The sequence below is a fragment of the Mobula birostris genome, chromosome 20 (assembly GCF_030028105.1).
Source record: "Mobula birostris isolate sMobBir1 chromosome 20, sMobBir1.hap1, whole genome shotgun sequence".
Classification (NCBI taxonomy): domain Eukaryota; kingdom Metazoa; phylum Chordata; class Chondrichthyes; order Myliobatiformes; family Myliobatidae; genus Mobula; species Mobula birostris.
The window spans coordinates 7,155,057-7,172,828 of NC_092389.1; the positions used below are offsets into that span (position 1 = coordinate 7,155,057).

Consider the following 17,772-nt stretch of genomic DNA (forward strand, 5'->3'; position numbering starts at 1 on the left):
CTGACTGTAACCCAGTTTCCTATCTGTCCTATATGTCACCCCCTCAGCCCCCAAATGATCTGGAGTTCCAGCTCCAACTTCTTAATGCGGTTTGTTAGAAGTTGCAGATGGACGCACTTCTCGCAGTTGTAGTCGTCAAGGACACTGGAGGTCTCCCTGTCTTCCCACATCCTACAAGAGGACCATCCTGCCTCGCATCTACACTGTCCTAGCTGAGCGGATATAAAGAAGAGAATGAAAAATTTGAGCTCTTCTTTCCTTTGCTTTCTCTGAGTGAAGCCTCAAAGAGCTAAAGCCTTAAGATCACCATTCTGACTATGTCCACTGAGATGATGGCCGCTGCGACAACGGCCACTGCACTTGCTCCTGCCTTTTATCCTCAGGCAGTGGACCTCCTCTCAAAACTTCTGATGACTGGATTGGCCACTGGTCTATCTATCATATCTAAACCGTGCATAATTTTATATACCTCAGTAATATCTCCTCTTAACACCCTCCACTCCAGAATAATCGAACTGCTCCATCCCAGGCAACATCCAGGTGAACCTCTTTTGCACACTCTCCAGAACAATTGCATTCTTTCTGTACTGTGATGACCAGAACTGCATACAGTATTTTGACTGAAATCTGACCCAATGTTTTATAAAGGTGGAGCATAACACAGAAACTATTTCCAGTTTGCTAACTTTGCCTGGATCCCTTGAATCCCTAATCTCTTGAAACAGTTTCTAGTGTGGGACCTTGTTAAAGACTTCACTTAAATTATATCTACTACCCTGCCCTCATCAATACATTTTGCTGCCTTTTCAAAGGATTTGATTAATTGATCAGACAGGGTCTGTCCTTGACAAAGCCCAATTTTCTGCCTTCCCAAGTGATCATTAACCCTCTCTTACAGAATTTCAATCCTGACCTTGGCTCCTGTCTGTCTATGTGTTTGCACTTAATCCTTGTGACCATGTCTTCCCTGATCCCAAAGACATACTGTTTGGTAGGCTAACTGACCACTACAGTATAAATTGCTCTGGTGTGTAGATGAGTGGGAAGATCTATGTATCGAGGTGGGGGATGGAGCTGTTAATTGGAAGGTGGGGAGAATAAAATAATGGAATAGTGTGGATCAGGGTAAATGAGTGTTTGTTGGTTGGTTTGGATTCAATGGGATGAATGGCCTGATTCTGTGCTGTACATCTTTATGGCTCCAAAAGTTGGCTGTTGCTTTTAATTTTCTGAAATTCCTGAGATTGGAAAATAACACATGCACTCCTTTAATCAAAAAGGGAGGAAACTATGGGCCAGATACGGTAACATTTGTCAAATGGACAAGATTAGAAGCTATGATTAAACATGTTATAACAAGGCATTTTGGAAAATTCAAGGTAATCAGGCAAAGTCAACATAGATTTGAGAAAAGGAGCAATTTATTAGAGCTCTTTAAAGAAATCCTGTGGGTAAAGTGAAACCTCAGGTAAATACTATTTATTTCCAAACAATATTTCATCAGGTACAAGATGCAAGTTTACTGCAGAAAATGAAAACTGATTGTGTAAGGAGGCATTCTATACACTGAACATTGATAAACATAACAGGAAACAGTAGATATAAAAGCCTTTTCCTGATGAGCAAGGTGCAATAGGTGATATACCACAGGGTTGGGCAGGGCTGCCTCAACTGCTTATAGATAGATTCATAGAAATGCACAAAACAGAAACATACCCTTTTGGTCTACTTTATTCATGCTGACCACAATAACCATCTACTCTAACTCCATTTGTCTGCGTTTATCCATGTAGCTCTATTTCTTTCTTGTCCATCCCTGTCCTTTAAACCGTGTATCTGCCTCGACTAATGACTTCTTGCAGCTCGCTTCTTTCGACCCCTGTGTGGAAAAACCTGCCTCTCACACCTTCTTTAAATTTCTCCTCTCTCACTTAAACTTGTGACCTCTAAACTCCACTGATGTGGGGGAAAAAATCTCTGACCATCCTATCTATGCCCTTCACAATTTTACAAACCTCTGTAAGGTCACCCCTCTGTCTTCTGTGGTCCAGTGAGAATTAACCCCTCCTATCCAAGTTCTCCTTACAACTACATCCCTTCATTTCAGGCAACATCCTGCTGAATCCTTTCTGCACCTTCACTATTGTGACCAGATTCCTCCTGTAGCATGATGACCAGAACCGTGTACAAATACTCCAAATGTTTTATACAGTTGCAGCACATTAAAACATTTTTACAATGCTATTTACATTGTAAGTACATGCTGGTATTTATGTATTTATGCACATTTTATTCCATATCTGTATTTCTCACTTTATTTTTATATAATTCTTTATTTTTTTTGTAATTGTTGAATGTCACTGTATTTTGTTGCATGTCACACTCTGACCAACACACAGCAAATTCCTATACATGTAAACGTATATGGCGAATAAAGTTAATCCTTGATCCTTGCAACAAGTTGTCCTCTGGATCTATGAAAGCAAGCATACCGGTATCTTCTTCACAACCCTATTCATCTACAGTATGTTGCCACTTTTGGCGAGCTATGGTCTTTTTCTCCTAAGTGCTTCTTTATATAAACAGTCCGAAGATTTCCTCCATTTACACTATATATCCTACAAGAATCTGACTTCTGATCATTGCAGACTTCCGGAATTTGATTTCTACATAAAAGGTTAAAGTCAATGATGGTATATTTTCTAAATTTGCAGATCATAAAAAGATAGGCAGGAAGGTAAGTTGTGAAGCAGATACTGCGAGATATACTCAGTGGCCACTTTATTAGGTGTGGGAGTGGAACTCGGTGTGGTTTTCTGCCGCTGTAGCCCAGCCATTTCAAGGTTCGATCTGTTGCATGTTCAGAGATGCTCTTCTGTACACCACAGTTGTAAGATGTAGTTATTTGAGTTATTTTTGCCTTCCTGTCAGCTTGAGCCAATCTAGCCATTCTCCTCTGATTTCTCTCATTAACAAGGTGTTTTCACCCTCAGAACTGCGGCTCACTGGATGTTATTTTGTCTTTCACACAACTCTCTGTAGACTGTTGTGTGTGAAAATTCCAGTTCAGCAGTTTCTGAGATATTCAAACCACCCTGTCTGGCACCGACAATCATTCCATTACCAAAGACACTTAGATCACATTTCTTCCCCATTCTGATGTTTGGTCTGAACAACAACTGATCCTCTTGACCTTCCTATGGTTCCCCTCCTTCTTCCCTTTCTTCCATAGTTTACTGTTCCCTCCTATTAAATTCCTTCTTCTTCACCCCTTTGCCTTTCCACCTATCCCCTCCCTGCTTCTTACTTCACTCCCTCTGACACCCACCCACCTACCTTCCCCCCTCACTTGGTTTTACCTATCATCTGCCAGCTTGTACTCCTCCCCCACCCCCACCCCCACCTTCTTACTTTGGCTCTTGCCCCCTTTCTTTCCAGTCCTGATGAAGGGTCATGGCCCAACATGTCAACTGTTTATTCCCCCCCATAGATGCTGTCTGACCTGCTGAGACCCTCGAGCATTTTGTGTGTGTCGCTCTGGATTTCCAGTAGCTACAGAATCGCTTGTGTTTACCATCCATGTACCTGTCCAATGTCTTTTAAATGCTGCTATTGGACTTGCCTCAGCCATTCCCTCTAGAGAGTCACTGAAGAAAATATTTTTAAGAAAGGCACAAATATTTGATAAGCAATGGAGCTGAAGTTTATTGTGAGTAGAAGAAATTCAAGAGTGAAGCTCACAGTTCAGACAATTAAGTGGAAGAAGAAGTTTGAAGGGTTCTCTGGCCTTTTCCTGCTCCTAGTTTATTTGTCTGTGTGAGTCTGTGAGTGCCATAAATGATTATGAAACCCTGCATCCTTCAATTTCTTTCACTGCTCTCTTGACATCTATGCCTTTAAATGCCTTGGCTAAGAACTATGGAATTACTTTCTTAAAACTCTCAACCTCTTAACTTATTCCTTAAAGCATCTCAGACCAAACAATTGGGCACCTGTCCTATTTATGTGAATTAATGCCTAATTGTATTCCATGTTCATTAAAATCATGTTGGACTGTTGTGCTATATCATAGGCACAGTATAAATGTAAACCAGAAAAAGCAAAATCAGACTTAATATCACCGGTATATGTTGTGAAATTTGTCAGCAGTACAATGCAATGCATAGTCATAGAGAAAAAAACATGAATTATATATATAATATACTTACTGTAATTCACGTTTTTAAATCGAATAAGTAATGCAAAATAGAAATTTTAAAAATAGTGAGGTAGTGTTCATGTGTTTAATGTCTATTCAGAAATTGGATGGCAGAGGGGAAGAAGCTGATCCTGAATCATTGAGTGTGTAAGTTGTTGAGAGTGAATCCATCAGGCTTCTGTACCTTCTTCCTGATGGTAGCAATGAAAACAAGGCATGATCTGGGTGATGGGGGTCCTTTATGATGGATGCCACCTTTTTGAGACATTGCTCCTTGAAGATGTCCTGGATACTACAAAGGGTAGTGTTCACACATGACTATGTGGCTAGGCATAGCTCAAATACCATCTATAAATTTGCTGATGATACAACCATTGTTGGTAGAATCTCAGATGGAGATAGAGGGTGTACAGGAGTGAGATATAGCAGCTAGTTGAGTGGCATCGCAGCAACAACCTGGCACAACGTCAGTAAGACGAAAGAGCTGATTGTGGACTTCAGGAAGGGTAAGATGAAGGAACACATACCAATCCTCATAGAGGGGTCAGAAGTGGAGAGAGTGAGCAGTTGCAAGTTCCTGGGTGTCAAGATCTCTGAGGATCTAACCTAGTCGCAACATATCGATGCAGTTATAAAGAAGGCAAGACAGCGACTATTCTTCGTTTGGAGTTTGAAGAGATTTGTCATGTCAACAAAAACACTCAAAAACTCCTATAGATGTACCATGGAGAGCATTCTGACAGGCTGCATCACTGTTTGGTATGGTGGGAGGGGGGCTACTGCACAGGACTGAAAGAAACTGCAGAAGGTTGTAAATTTAGTCCGCTCCATCTTGGGTACTAGCCTACAAAGTACCCAGGACATCTTCAAGCAGTGGTGTCTCAGAAAGGCAGCGTCCATTATTAAGGACCACCAGCACCCAGGGTATGCCCTTTTCTCACTGTTACCATCAGGTAGGAGATACAGAAGCCTGAAGGCACACACTCAGCGATTCAGGATCAGCTTCTTCCCCTCTGCCATCTGATTCCTAAATGGGCATTAAACCCTTGAACATTACCTCACTTTTTTAATATATATTATTTCTGTTTTATGTACTTTTAAAATCTATTCAATATACGTATACTGTAATTGATTTACTTAGTTATTTATTATTATTATTATTTTATTGTTTTTCTTCTATATCATGTATTGCATTGAACTGCTGCTGCTAAGTTAACAAATTTCGCGTCACATGCTGGTGATAATAAACCTGATTCTGATTCTGGTTCTGATGATGGAGCTGACTAAGCTTACAACTCTCTGCAGCTCACTTCGATCCTGTGCAGTAGCCACCCCCCGCCAACAGACGGTGATGCATGAGGAAGATAAAATGGTTGCCGAAAAATTAGCCAATTTAAATTATTGCAACAGAATCTCGCTGTATTCATGGGCATTGCCACACCTGTACGTGTCTAAATATAGTCACATTTCTTGCATTATAGATTTGTCAAGTGACGATGATGCATCCTCTTACATGTGGAAGATTAGAATTTGCTTGGGTGTCACTGGATTGGTCCTCTTCATTGTAATTTTAATTATATGTTTGAAGCTGAAAGTGAAAACTAAATTTCGAAACAGGTAAATTTCAGAAATTACATTTAAACTACTCCATACTTTTTGTAATTAAATAGTGTCTGCAAACAGCAACAGAGTGAGCTGCCCCCCAGCACATCCTTGATGTTTTGGTTGTTAAGGCAAATGACACAGTTCACCGTATGTTTCGATATACATGTGACAAATAAACTTGAATCTTGGTTTTTTTTTGTAACAAGAGTAAACAAACTACTCACAGGTTAGTTGCTGGCACATTTGACCACCCTTTCTGCTACCAGAGACATCAGTGGTAGACTACAGACTTGTGGAAAGTGGGAATTATGCACTTGTTAGTTTGCATATGATCTCTCAGCTTCATGCCTGGGAGAAGGCAAGTAGGAAGTTTTGGAAAAATATATAGTAACTGGAGGTAAGTGTTTGAATTATTTCACTTGTTTGTATTTCATTGTGTTTTGCTTGTTTTATTTTTTAATGTCATTTTAAATTGTTTAAATCTATTTGAATAATTTAGAAATCTTTGACAATCAGAGAAAATTAAAATGATTCAAAGGCCTTTGATACCAAAAAACTGCCTCAAGTCATCAGGGCTTCCTGGGGACAGGGTTTTTACCTCAGGCTGCCTGAGGCCCACTTGCCTCTCGGAGACACTCTGTCCTGCAGGATGGCTTGTAGCTCTGGAGGGTCAGCTTGTTCATCTTCTGGATCAGGAAAAGGAAAGTGTAGGCAGGCAGGCACCAGGGGCAGGGTTCAATCTCACACGATCTGTGCTATTTTGCTCTCATATTCTCAAACAACTGTCCACTGACACATGATCTCACTCCCAATCAGCATTCTGACAAATTACAGTTCTCACTTCGATAGAAAAATGTTGGTGTTTCAAGGGAAACTTGATGCATTAGGAGCTATACAATCAAAATATTTATCCAGTCTTCCCACTTATCTAGAAACTGATAAGATCAAATGTAGCAATTCTGCAACATACCCAGTTACATTGATGTCAATAATGAAAATGTTTAGACAAACTGGAAAATAGGTATTCCACCGAAGCAAGTGGATTTACTGCCCAGTGAGTTGAGTTATAATCACTCCATTTGAGTTGCCAACCATTGCTATCCATGTTAAAATGGGTCTGTTGTCCTTAGTGAACTTTTGAAACTTTATACAGTAATACCATTTGCTGTTCTTTGTGTCTTTAACTACACATTATAGAAAGTGAAACAATATGTACTTCTGCGAAGTGATCTAATCTCTTGTCTATCTCTTAATCTCTTACACTTGTGGTGATCTCATTGAATTGGCTTTAAAAAAACAATGTTTAAAAATATCACAAGCTTCCTTTTATCGATCCAGGAGTAGAATAAAAAAGGCTGCTGTACCTCCTTGTCAATGGCAGCAGTGAGAAGAGAGCATGGTCTAGATTTTGAGGGGAAGAGGGTCCTTGATGATGGATGCTGTTTTCTTGTGACGATGCTCCTTGTAGGTATGCTCAATGGTGGGAAGGGCATTTCCTGTGATGGACTGGGCTATATCCACAACTTTTTGTAGGATTTTCTGTTCTTGGGCATTGGTGTTTCCATACCAGGCTGTGATGCAACCAGTCAGGACCATGGTGCTATTTGCCTTAACTCTGATCAGGTGCCATTCAACCTCTGACTATCCCAACAGAAGTGAAAGTAGGCTATTCAGCCTCTGAAGCCCATTCTTCCATTTAATAAGATCGTGGCTGATTTGATTGTAATCTCAGCTCAGCATGTCTGTCTATCTGTGGTAATCTTCCAATTCCTCCCAGCCTTGCCTATCAAGATCCGACGTATATATCTCGGCCTCGAAAAATATTCAAAGATTGATGACAACAGCACCTAACATCAAGGATTCCCATCTCTGGGTCATGCTTTCTTCTCACTGCTACCATCAGAAGTCCCACACCACCAGGTTCAGGAACAGCTACTTTCCTACAACCATCAGATTCTTGAACCAATCTCTACAATCCTAATCCAAAGAACACCAAGGACTACCTCTTGCACTACCATGAGCTTGTTTCTAATTATGCTTTTGCATTATTGTAAGCAACACACACAAAATGCTGGAGGAACACAGCAGACCAGGCAGCATCTATTTAAAAGAGTACAGTCGACGTTTCAGGCCGAGACCCTTCAGCAATATCGACTGTACTCTTTTAAATAGATGCTGCCTGGCCTGCTGAGTTCCTCCAGCATTTTGTGTGTGTTGCTTGGGTTTCCAGCCTCTGCAGAATTTCTCTTGCTTCTTGCCTTATCGTCTTGATTTGCACAGTCTTTTTCTTCACTGTCTGATATAATTTATGTACAATTTTGTATAATTTATATTCTGTGTGTTTTTTCTACCTGTGGGCCTGTGATGCTGCCGTAGGCATATTTTTCATTGTACCTGTACCTCACCATAATTGTGCACATGACAAGTCCCCAGGGTCAGAGGGTTTGAACAGACACCACCCTAGATCAGGATCAAACCCAGGTAGCTGGAGCAGTAACTGCCTACCATGGAGCCACTTAGTCTAAAACATCTTAAAATCTTTGTTTCAATCATCTTTCACACCTGTGTTGTTTTTAACCTCTCCAGTATCTTGACTTTCCCTGTCTCTATAATCTCCTCCAGTCTTATAACCTCCAAGATACAGTATGTACTCTCTAATTTGGGCATCTTTGCTTCTAACTTCCAAGGTCCCAAGTTCTGGAATTTGTGCTCTAACTCTGTGCCTTTCTAATTCTTTCTTTCTGTCCTTGGAATTTAGCCATGCCCACGCTAATGGGTATCTACACTAATGTTTCTGAATGTGGCAGTGTAAATTTTTGTTGAATATTATTACAGGGAAGCATATTGTGGTGTTCACTGTTTAAACAAGTGATTGTGTGAGTGTTTTCCATTTAGTTGCGTGAGGAGAGGGGGTTTGCGGGTTGATGTTCTTGTTCCATTCTGTTAGTTTTTTTGTGCAGGGGAGGGGGTCTGGAGGGGTTGCTGTTTTTGCTGTGTTTTATGTCAGGGAGGGGTGTTTGGGGGGAGGTTGATGATTGGGATTCTGTTCTTTTTTGTACGGGAGTGGGGTGGGTTTGAAGTTTCTTTCTGAACGATGTTTATGTTCGTTCTTTGTTTCATGGCTATCTGGAAAAGATGAATCTGAGAGTTGTATATGGATACATACTTTGATAATAAATAAACCTTTGGTAATGTAGTTCTTCTGCATAAAAGTTAAGCTCCAAGAAAATCACTGAAAATGTCCCTACCACCTATGCAGGGTGGTGAATGCTTTGGGTACAATGAAAACATCAAGCTCTAGGCAGAGTATAGAAGAAATGAAAGTGGAATCAGTGCTATGGATCCTGACAACTGAAGTCAGAAGAGTCAGTGATAGAGCAAAATCATTGTCTTAAGATTTAAAGATTAGCTTTATTTGTCACACGTACATCAAAGCATCGAAACATACAGTGAAATGCCTCATTGGCATCAACAACCAACACAGTTTGAAGATGTGCTGGGGGCAGCCCACAAGCATTGCCATACTCCTGGTGCCAACACAGCATGCCCACAACCTACTTAAACCTAACGCTGAGCTGTATGTCTTTGGACTGTGGGAGGAACCTGGAGCACCTACAGGAAACCCACACAGTCACAGGCAGAACATACAAGCTCCTTACAGATAACAGCGGGAATTGAGCTCTGACTGCTGGTCACTGGCACTATAAAATGCTGCGCTAACCGCCATGCTACTGTGTCACCCTGGACATTTGTTCTAGATATCCACCATGTAAAATAAGTACATTTTCTGCATCAAAAATAGGGCTCAGTAACAACCATTTTCTGTTATTTCTGTAGGACAGTGGTGAATGATTCAGTTCAGCCTATGGAATGCCAAGTAAGTTTTTCTAAGGTGATATATACTGTACATACTGAGAACCAGTTTCAATTGCTCAGTACAAGATCACAGAAGGGAGGTCAGTTTGTGTGGACTAACTACATTTACACACAAATCAGTAGAGGGTATATTACTGTAGCCAGTATATGCACAAACTGTCAGCTTTTAGATATAACTTGATACCCTTTGCACAAAAAAATAGGTTGAATTTGACCTGTTAAGCTTAGAACATGGATCAGCATGTGGAATTATGACACTGTAGCCATTAATGAGACTTGGTTGCAGAAGGGGCAGGACTGGCACCTCAATGTTCAAGGGTTCTGTTGTTTTAGACGTGACAGAGCAGGAGGGATTAGAGGGATTAAATGGGAAGGGTGACATTACTAGTCAGGGAAAATGTCACAGCAGTACTCAGTCAGGACAGACTGGAGAGCTCATTTAGTGAGGCTTTATAGATAGCTGAGGAATAAGAAAGGTATGACCACGTTAATGGGATTATATTATAAGCAGTCCATGGGATTTAGAGGAGCAAATTTGTAAAGAAATTGCAGACTTTTGCAAGAAATGTAAGGTTGTGATAGCAGGTAATTTTAACTTTCCACGTATTGACTTGGACTCCCATATTGTAAAAGGACTAGATGAGAAAGAGTTTGTCAAATGTGCTCAGGAAAGTTTCCTTAATCAGTACATAGAAATCCCAACTAGAGAGAGAGCAATATTTGATCTCCTATTAGGGAATGCAACAGGGCAGGGTGCCAGAAGTTTGTGTAGGAGAACCCTTTGCATCTGGTGATCATAATGCCATTAGTTTCAAGGCAATTATGCAAAAGGATAGATCTGCGTTTTGGTTTGAGATTCTAAATTGGAAAAAGACCAATTTTCATGTTGTCAAAAAGGATCTGGCAAGTGTGGATTAGGACAGGTTGTTTTCTAGCAAACGTGTTCCTGGTAAGTGACAGGCCTTCAAAAGTGAAATTTTGAGAATACAGGGTTTGTATGTTCCTGTGGGAATAAAAGTCAAGGATAACAGGTTTAGGGAACCTTGGTTTTTCCAGAGATATTGAAGCCCTGGTTAAGAAAAAGAGGGAGATGTAGAGCAGGTACAGGCAGGTAGGAAGAAATGAGGTCCTTGAGGAGTGTAATAAATGCAACAGAACACTTAAGAAGAAAATCAGAAGGGCTAAAAGAAGGTATAAGATTTCTCTAGCAGACAAGGGGTGAAGGAGAATCCCAAGGGCTTCAACAGATATGTTAAGAGCAGAAGGATTGCAAGGGACAAAATTGGTCCTCTGGAAGGTTAGAATGGTAATCCATGTGTGGTGCCAAAAGCGATGGGGGATCTTAAATGGATTTTTGCATCTGTATTTACCCGGGACACGGACACAGAGTCTATAAAAGTGAGGCAAAGCAACAGCAAGGTTATGGACCCTATACTGTCACCACGGTTCGGACATGGCCCAAGTGCAGAGTGAGAGACACTGAAGCAGGTCGATAGTTCGCAGACTTTAATGTGAACAGTGTTACAGGGGAAAAAAAACAATAAATGCTAAACCAAACAGGGCCTTTGACTAAAACACTCAAATGGAAAACAAAGCCTACATTGTTGCTGTAAAGAGCAACTAAATATAAAATGAATACCGCTACTCTTCAGAGTCAGTTGACTCGACAGTCAAATTTCTCAGGCAAGGCAGAATGCAGGAAGCGAAGCATAGCTATGTCCAAGTGTCGACAAATACTGCGACGGAATGAATGGAGTTAAATACTATCATAATGAAATAATTAGCTGACACGTGCACATTCACAAGCGCAATTGCCGTATCTGCTGCGCTGCCGAATCCGTGGTTGTGACAGGGCCCCCCTCTCTAGGCGCAGCCCCTGAGGTGCCACAGATCTGTGTCCGCTAGAAGTCCCAAATGAGGGACCTGTCCAAGAAGTCCTTCAGTGATGCTGGCAGACAAGTGCCATGATGTGCACTGCCAATATCGAAGCCAAGACCCCCACGTAGAGACGGAAACAAGAGCTTAAACAGAGGTAGCTTGACCAAGTGACACCATGAGACAAATCATTTTAACGAGGACCCTCCGATTGGAGCAAATCGGGCATCTGCTTCAACAATAAAACTAACACAGAATCCCTGAGCCTATCAAAATAAACTTAAACAGCAAGCACCAGGAAACTGCATTACAAAGTGAGTCGCTCAAGAAAAGCACAAGGAACTCTTAAATCATTAATAACTGTTGTTAATTAACAATTAACCAATTCAGGTGATCTAAAAATCTCTGAGCCCAGTGCTCTGATGCCTTGCATAGGCCTGAAGTCACTACATGACCTCCCTCCCAATAGCTGCACCTGACGGCCCAGGAAGACCTGAAAACTCGAGATCCAGGGATGATTTGAGATACCTAGGGAACTTGAGAGGGAGACGTGGAGAATTCGAGAGGCAGGGAGATATGGGGATCCAGAGAGATTGACAGACCTGGGAACCCCAACAGACAGAGACCGGGGAATCCTGAGAGACCTGGGAACCCCAGTAGACTGAGAGACCAGGGAACCCCAGTAGACTGAGAGACCAGGGAACCCCAACAAACTGAGATCAAGAAACCTTGGGCGGGGCCGAGAGAGAGGCTTGGGAGTCCTCAAGATGGGGAGGACATTGAATAAGCCTTGGAAACAATCAGAAAAATAAAAACATTGGCAACATAGAGAGAAGTCCTTGGGAAACTTTGAAAACATAAAACTTGAAACCTAGAGAAGGAACCTTTTCAAATCTTAGCGTTTTATCTTTCACATTTTTCCCAGAGGCAATTAGGATATACTCTCAATTTTACAGATCAAGACAGCATAGACAGGTTTCTTTCATCGCTAAGCCAGCTGGTTCTCTGTAGATCTGTTTAATTTGCGATATGAAAGTTCAATTTTCCCAGTCTGTACCATGACTTTCATCAAGAGGTTAAAAGTACTCTTGATAGGGTGACTTTACTTGTGTATTTGCACACTCCAGCCAGGGATCAGCTTTTGGAGCAGGGCTCTACCAGAATTTACACTATTGACTTGAATGATGATTTGTTGAATCAATTGATAAGCTTGCTTGAAGCGCTCATTTGTTATGCAGACCTGAGTCACAGGACCACAAAGCTGGGAACCTCGGACCCTGTGACTTGAACAGCTTGGAATGGATACTGGAGAAGCTCAATGTAGAGTAGAGACTCTCGGAATGTAGACTCGGGACACTCGGAATGTAGAGTCAGGACATGCACTCAGAATAGAAGGCACCCTCTCCTCAAGCCACCAAAGTCAAGACGTCACTGTTCAAACTTCGCTGGGTCTATTATTTGGCAAGATCCTTCTATCACGATGGGGAGAGAAACAGAGTTTATACATAGGAATTCCAACGGAACATTTTTGCCTCGATGAATCACTCTGACCAACGAATCTCATGGCCAAGGTCAACTGCTCTCTCTCTCTGCTGAGTCCGTCCTTGTATATTCGAGACTTGCTGTCGTGGACATGGCCCAAGTATGGAGTGAGAGACATTGAAGCAGGTCGATATTTCACAGACTTTAATGCGAACACTGTTAAAGGGAAAAGAAAACAATAAACACTAGGCCAAACACAGCTGTTAGCTAAAACTCTCAAATGGTGAACGAAGCCTTCACTGCGGCTGAAAAGAACAACTAAAAATAAAATGAATACTGCTAGTCTTCACAGTCAGTTGACTCGACAGTCCAATTTCTCAGGCAAGGCGGAATGCAGAAAGCGAAGCATAGCTATGTCCAAGTGTCGACAAATACTGCGATGCAATGAATGGAGTTAAATACTATCACAATTAAATAATAATTAGCTGACACATGCATATTCACAAGCGCAATTGCTGTATCTACTGGGCTGCCAAATCTGTGGTTGTGACATATACAGATTACAGAGGAGGAGGTGTTTGCTGTCTTGAAGCAAATTAGGGTGGATGAATTGACAAGGTGTTCCTTTGGAGCCTATGGGAGGCTAGTGCAGAAACTACAGGAGCCCAGCAGAGTTACTTAAAACATCTTTAGCCATGGCTGAGGATTGGAGGATAGCTAATGTTCCTCTGTTGTTTAAGAAAGGCTCTAAGAATAAGCGTTGAAATTATGGGCCAGTGAACCTGACATCAGTAGTGGGAAAGTTATTGGAAGATATTTTAAGGGGCCAGATATGTAAGTATTTGGATGGACAGGGACTGATTAGGAATAGTCAAAATAGCATTGTGCGTGGTAGGTCGTGCTAACCAATCACCAGGAAAGTCACCAGGAAAGTTGATGAAGGCAAGACAGTGATGGTGTCTACATGGACTTTAGCAAGGCCTTTGGCAAGGTCCCATATGGGAGGTTGGTCAAGAAGGTTGAGTTGCTTGGCATTCAAGATGAGGTAGTAAACTGGATTAGACATTGGCTTAGCGAGAGAAGCCAGAGAGTGGTAGTAGATGGTTGCCTCTCTGACTGGTGTCCTGTGACTAGTGGAGTGCCACAGAGATCGGTGCTGGGTCCATTGTTGTTTGTCATCTATATCAATGATCTGGATAATAATGTGGTTAACTGGGTCAACAAATTTGTGGAAGACACCAACATTTGGTGTGAAGTGGACAGCGAGGAAGATTATCAAAGCTTGCAGCAGGATCTGGACCAGCTGGAAAAACTAGCTGAAAAACGGCAGATGGAATTTAATGCAGACCAGTGTGGTGTTGCACTTTGGGAGGACCAACCAGGGTAGGTCTTACACAGTGAGCAGTACGGCACTGAGGAGTGTGGTGGAACAGAGGGATCCTGGAATACAGATCCATAATTCTTTGAGAATGGCATCAAAGGTAGATAGGGTCGTAGAGAAAGCTTTTGGCACATTGGCCTTCATAAATCAATGTATTGAGTACAGGAGTTGGGATGTTATGTTGAAATTGTACAAGACATTATTGAGGCCTAACTTGGAGGTTGAATGGGATCGGACCTTATTCCTTAGAATGTAGAAGATTGAGGGGAGATTTGATGGAGGTATACAAAATTATGAGGTGTATAGGCAGTGGCACTACAAGTATGTTTTTTCCACCGAGGTTGGGTGAGACTACAACTAGAGGTCATGGCTTAAGGGTGAAAGGTGAGATGTTTAAGGGTAACATGAGTGGGAATGTCTTCATTCAGAAGATGGTGAGAGTGTAGAACAAGCTTCCAGCAGAAGTGGTGGATGCAGGTTCAATTTCAACATTTAAGAGAAGTTTGGATAGGTACATGGATGAGAGTGGTATGGAGGGCTATGGTCCTGGTGCAGGTCGATGGGAGTAGGCAGATTAATGGATTAGCGTGAAGTACATGTGCCAAAGGGGCTGTGTTCTCTGACTTTATGATTTCTATGACTGCAGACAATAGATTTTCTAGACCACAGAGTTTTACATGTCCAGAGTCATGACAAACTTGACAATATTCAAATCTAAACTGTGAATGTCATCAGATCATTCAATTATGGGGAAGTGACTTTACCTATCTGAATATTCCCAGTGGTTCACAGAAGTACATCTGTCCAGGATTTTCTCTCCTGAGCTCAGGAGCTTGAAGTCCACTGAGCATTGCAACATATAATTTAACAGTAAAGCAAAATTATGCTGAAAATGAAAGCCGAGCATGTATTTAACATGGGATTAAATTCAGCACCTATGGAGAGGAATGAACACTCGACATTTCGAGCTGAGTCCTTTCACCAGTTCCTTCACCAACATTGACTGTTCATTCGCCTCCACAGATGATGAGATCCTCCATCATTTTGCTTCTGTTACTCTGGAGTTCCCTCATCTGGAGAATCTCTTAGGTTTTATTTGTAAAACAAAGCTATAATTGAAAGGGTGAAATTAAATTTTAATTACAGCATCAATATTCCAGAACGTTGGAATCTTAATGTTTCTAAACCTCCCCAGTCTATGTTATTGCAATTAAAATTAGCTTCAGGGATGTGTAATACTTAAAGTAAATGTTCATAATTCTAGCATAATTTCACTGTCCAGTTTAAGTCCCAGATTTGTATTGAGAAATTTCTACATGGAGAGCATTCTAACTGGCTACTGCACAGGATTGAAGAAAGCTACAGAGAGTTGTAAACTTAATCAGCTCCATCATGGGTACTAGTCTCCGTAGTATCGAGGACATCTTCAAAGGGCTGTGCATCAGAAAGGCAGGTCCATCATTAAGGATCCCCACCACCCAGGACATGCTCACTTCTCATTGCTACCACCTTGAAGGAGATACAGAAGCCTGAAGGCACACACTCAGCAATTCAGGAACAGCTTCTTCCCCTCTACTATCTGATTCCTAAATGGACATTAAAGCCATGAACACTACCTCACTACTTTTTATTTCCTCTTTTTTGCACTACTTAATGTAACTATTTGATATATATTTACTGTAATTCAGTTTTTTTCTCTATATTATCATGTATTGCATTGCTCTGTGGCTGCTAAGTTAACAAATTTCATGACATATGCCAGTGATAATAAACCTGATTCTGATTCCTGAGTTGGGATATGTTACACCATCCTAACTGGATAATAGCGGGCAGGTCATGTAAAATTACACCTAACGTTTCTTTCCATCTTGTACTCTAGAGCAACATCATATACTCCACAGTAACAAGGACTGATCAGGTACAGTAATTGTCATATTATCCACTGTTTTCTAGCCTGAGGCAGTATGGAATTGCAATGCAAGTGATCTTTATAATGCATTATCTGCACATTGACAAATAGATTACTAGCTTGTTAACAGTGCTTCCATTTTGAACACTCACTGGTTGGTACCCTACTGTATAAATTCTATATAAATTCATCTGTTTGGACTGTGCCATGCTCAGTGGGGAACCTGGGTACAAGGCACCCTGGTATACACCCCTGTCATCCCATTGCAGTGATGGTAAACTCTTTCTCTTCCCACCGTGGTGGGAGCCTGGGGACTGGGAAGTTGGCCTGAAGCCCTGCCCTTCACTCTGCTGTGCCAGCACCGTGGATACCAGAATCCTGGAGCGAATCCCTGCTCTCTGCTGCCACCCCGGCATCAGTGAATTGCCTCTGACCTGGTGCAGAGGCGCTGCCTGTGAGTGGATGATATGGCAGTGCTTTACTGAGATGCAGGGCTCAGAGATGCATGCTGTGCTGGGGCAGTCAGCAGTCTGATGTCCGCAAGTCCACTGGAGGCTGAAGGTGTGTGGCCTGTCCTGGAGTTGGAGGACTGTCTGTAAGTGTGAGTGGGTGGGTGGGTAGATGAGAGAGAAGAAAGGGGCTTGTTTTGTGGTTGTTTTGTTGCTGTTCTGCTAAACATTGTGACCACCAGACACTTGCAGGCTGTTCCCAGCACATCCTCAGGTGGCGTTAGCTGTTAATGCAGACAACGCATTTTACTCTGTAATAATGATTCAACCCTTAATAATAATGATCAGTTGGGCACAGAGAGAATCTGTATTTACTGACAAGTACCTTTATTGTCTCAACTAAAAAGCACGTGGGTTCACGACTGAGTACCTGTGTGCACACTGACCCTCCATGACAGGTCAATGAAGAGAAAAGGTATTACTCAGGAAAAGAGTTGACACTTCCTCATGGACCCGCTCCATTCTCAGACATCCCACCCTGCAAAAACTCATTTCAGGGAGGTAGCACCATCAATTTGCTGGGGACTCCCGGAACTTCTGGGAGAGGTGGGATGTCTGCAATAGAGTAGCTCCTTAGCAGCAGGCCAGCTAGTTTAAATAACATTAACTATGCTAATGAATGAATGACACCTGTTAAACTCACCTCAACATGTCTTTTACAGTCTTAACCCACCACGGGCAATAGAAAAGTCACTGTTGCAAACAGTGCAGCGAGCAACACTGTCATTATTTTTGACCCCTATTAGGCAGGGTTACTCTTTAGGGTAGTCTGAGGTGGCATATGTTTTATATTTTCTTTTTTTGGAACACTCTGCCATGGCACTTTCTCTCTCTCTCGGTCACTCTCGCGCACGCTCTCGCTCGCTCCCTCTCAAAAAAATTGATTTCCGTGATATTGTATATAATTTGCGGGCATCAGGGAGCCACTATTAATATG

At 41.8% G+C, this 17,772-nt stretch overlaps 1 protein-coding gene across 4 annotated transcripts in view; it reads left to right on the forward strand.

The window, feature by feature from the left end:
- LOC140212754 (uncharacterized) overlaps positions 1-17,772 on the forward strand; it is a 67,042-nt gene that overhangs the window by 35,596 nt on the left and 13,674 nt on the right. For all 4 annotated transcript variants that reach the window (XM_072283925.1, XM_072283923.1, XM_072283926.1 and 1 more), the window contains exons 5-7: positions 5,680-5,815; positions 9,641-9,680; positions 16,297-16,335. In XM_072283925.1, coding sequence (XP_072140026.1) covers positions 5,680-5,815; positions 9,641-9,680; positions 16,297-16,335 — 215 coding nt within the window. The remainder of the gene's footprint in view (positions 1-5,679; positions 5,816-9,640; positions 9,681-16,296; positions 16,336-17,772) is intronic.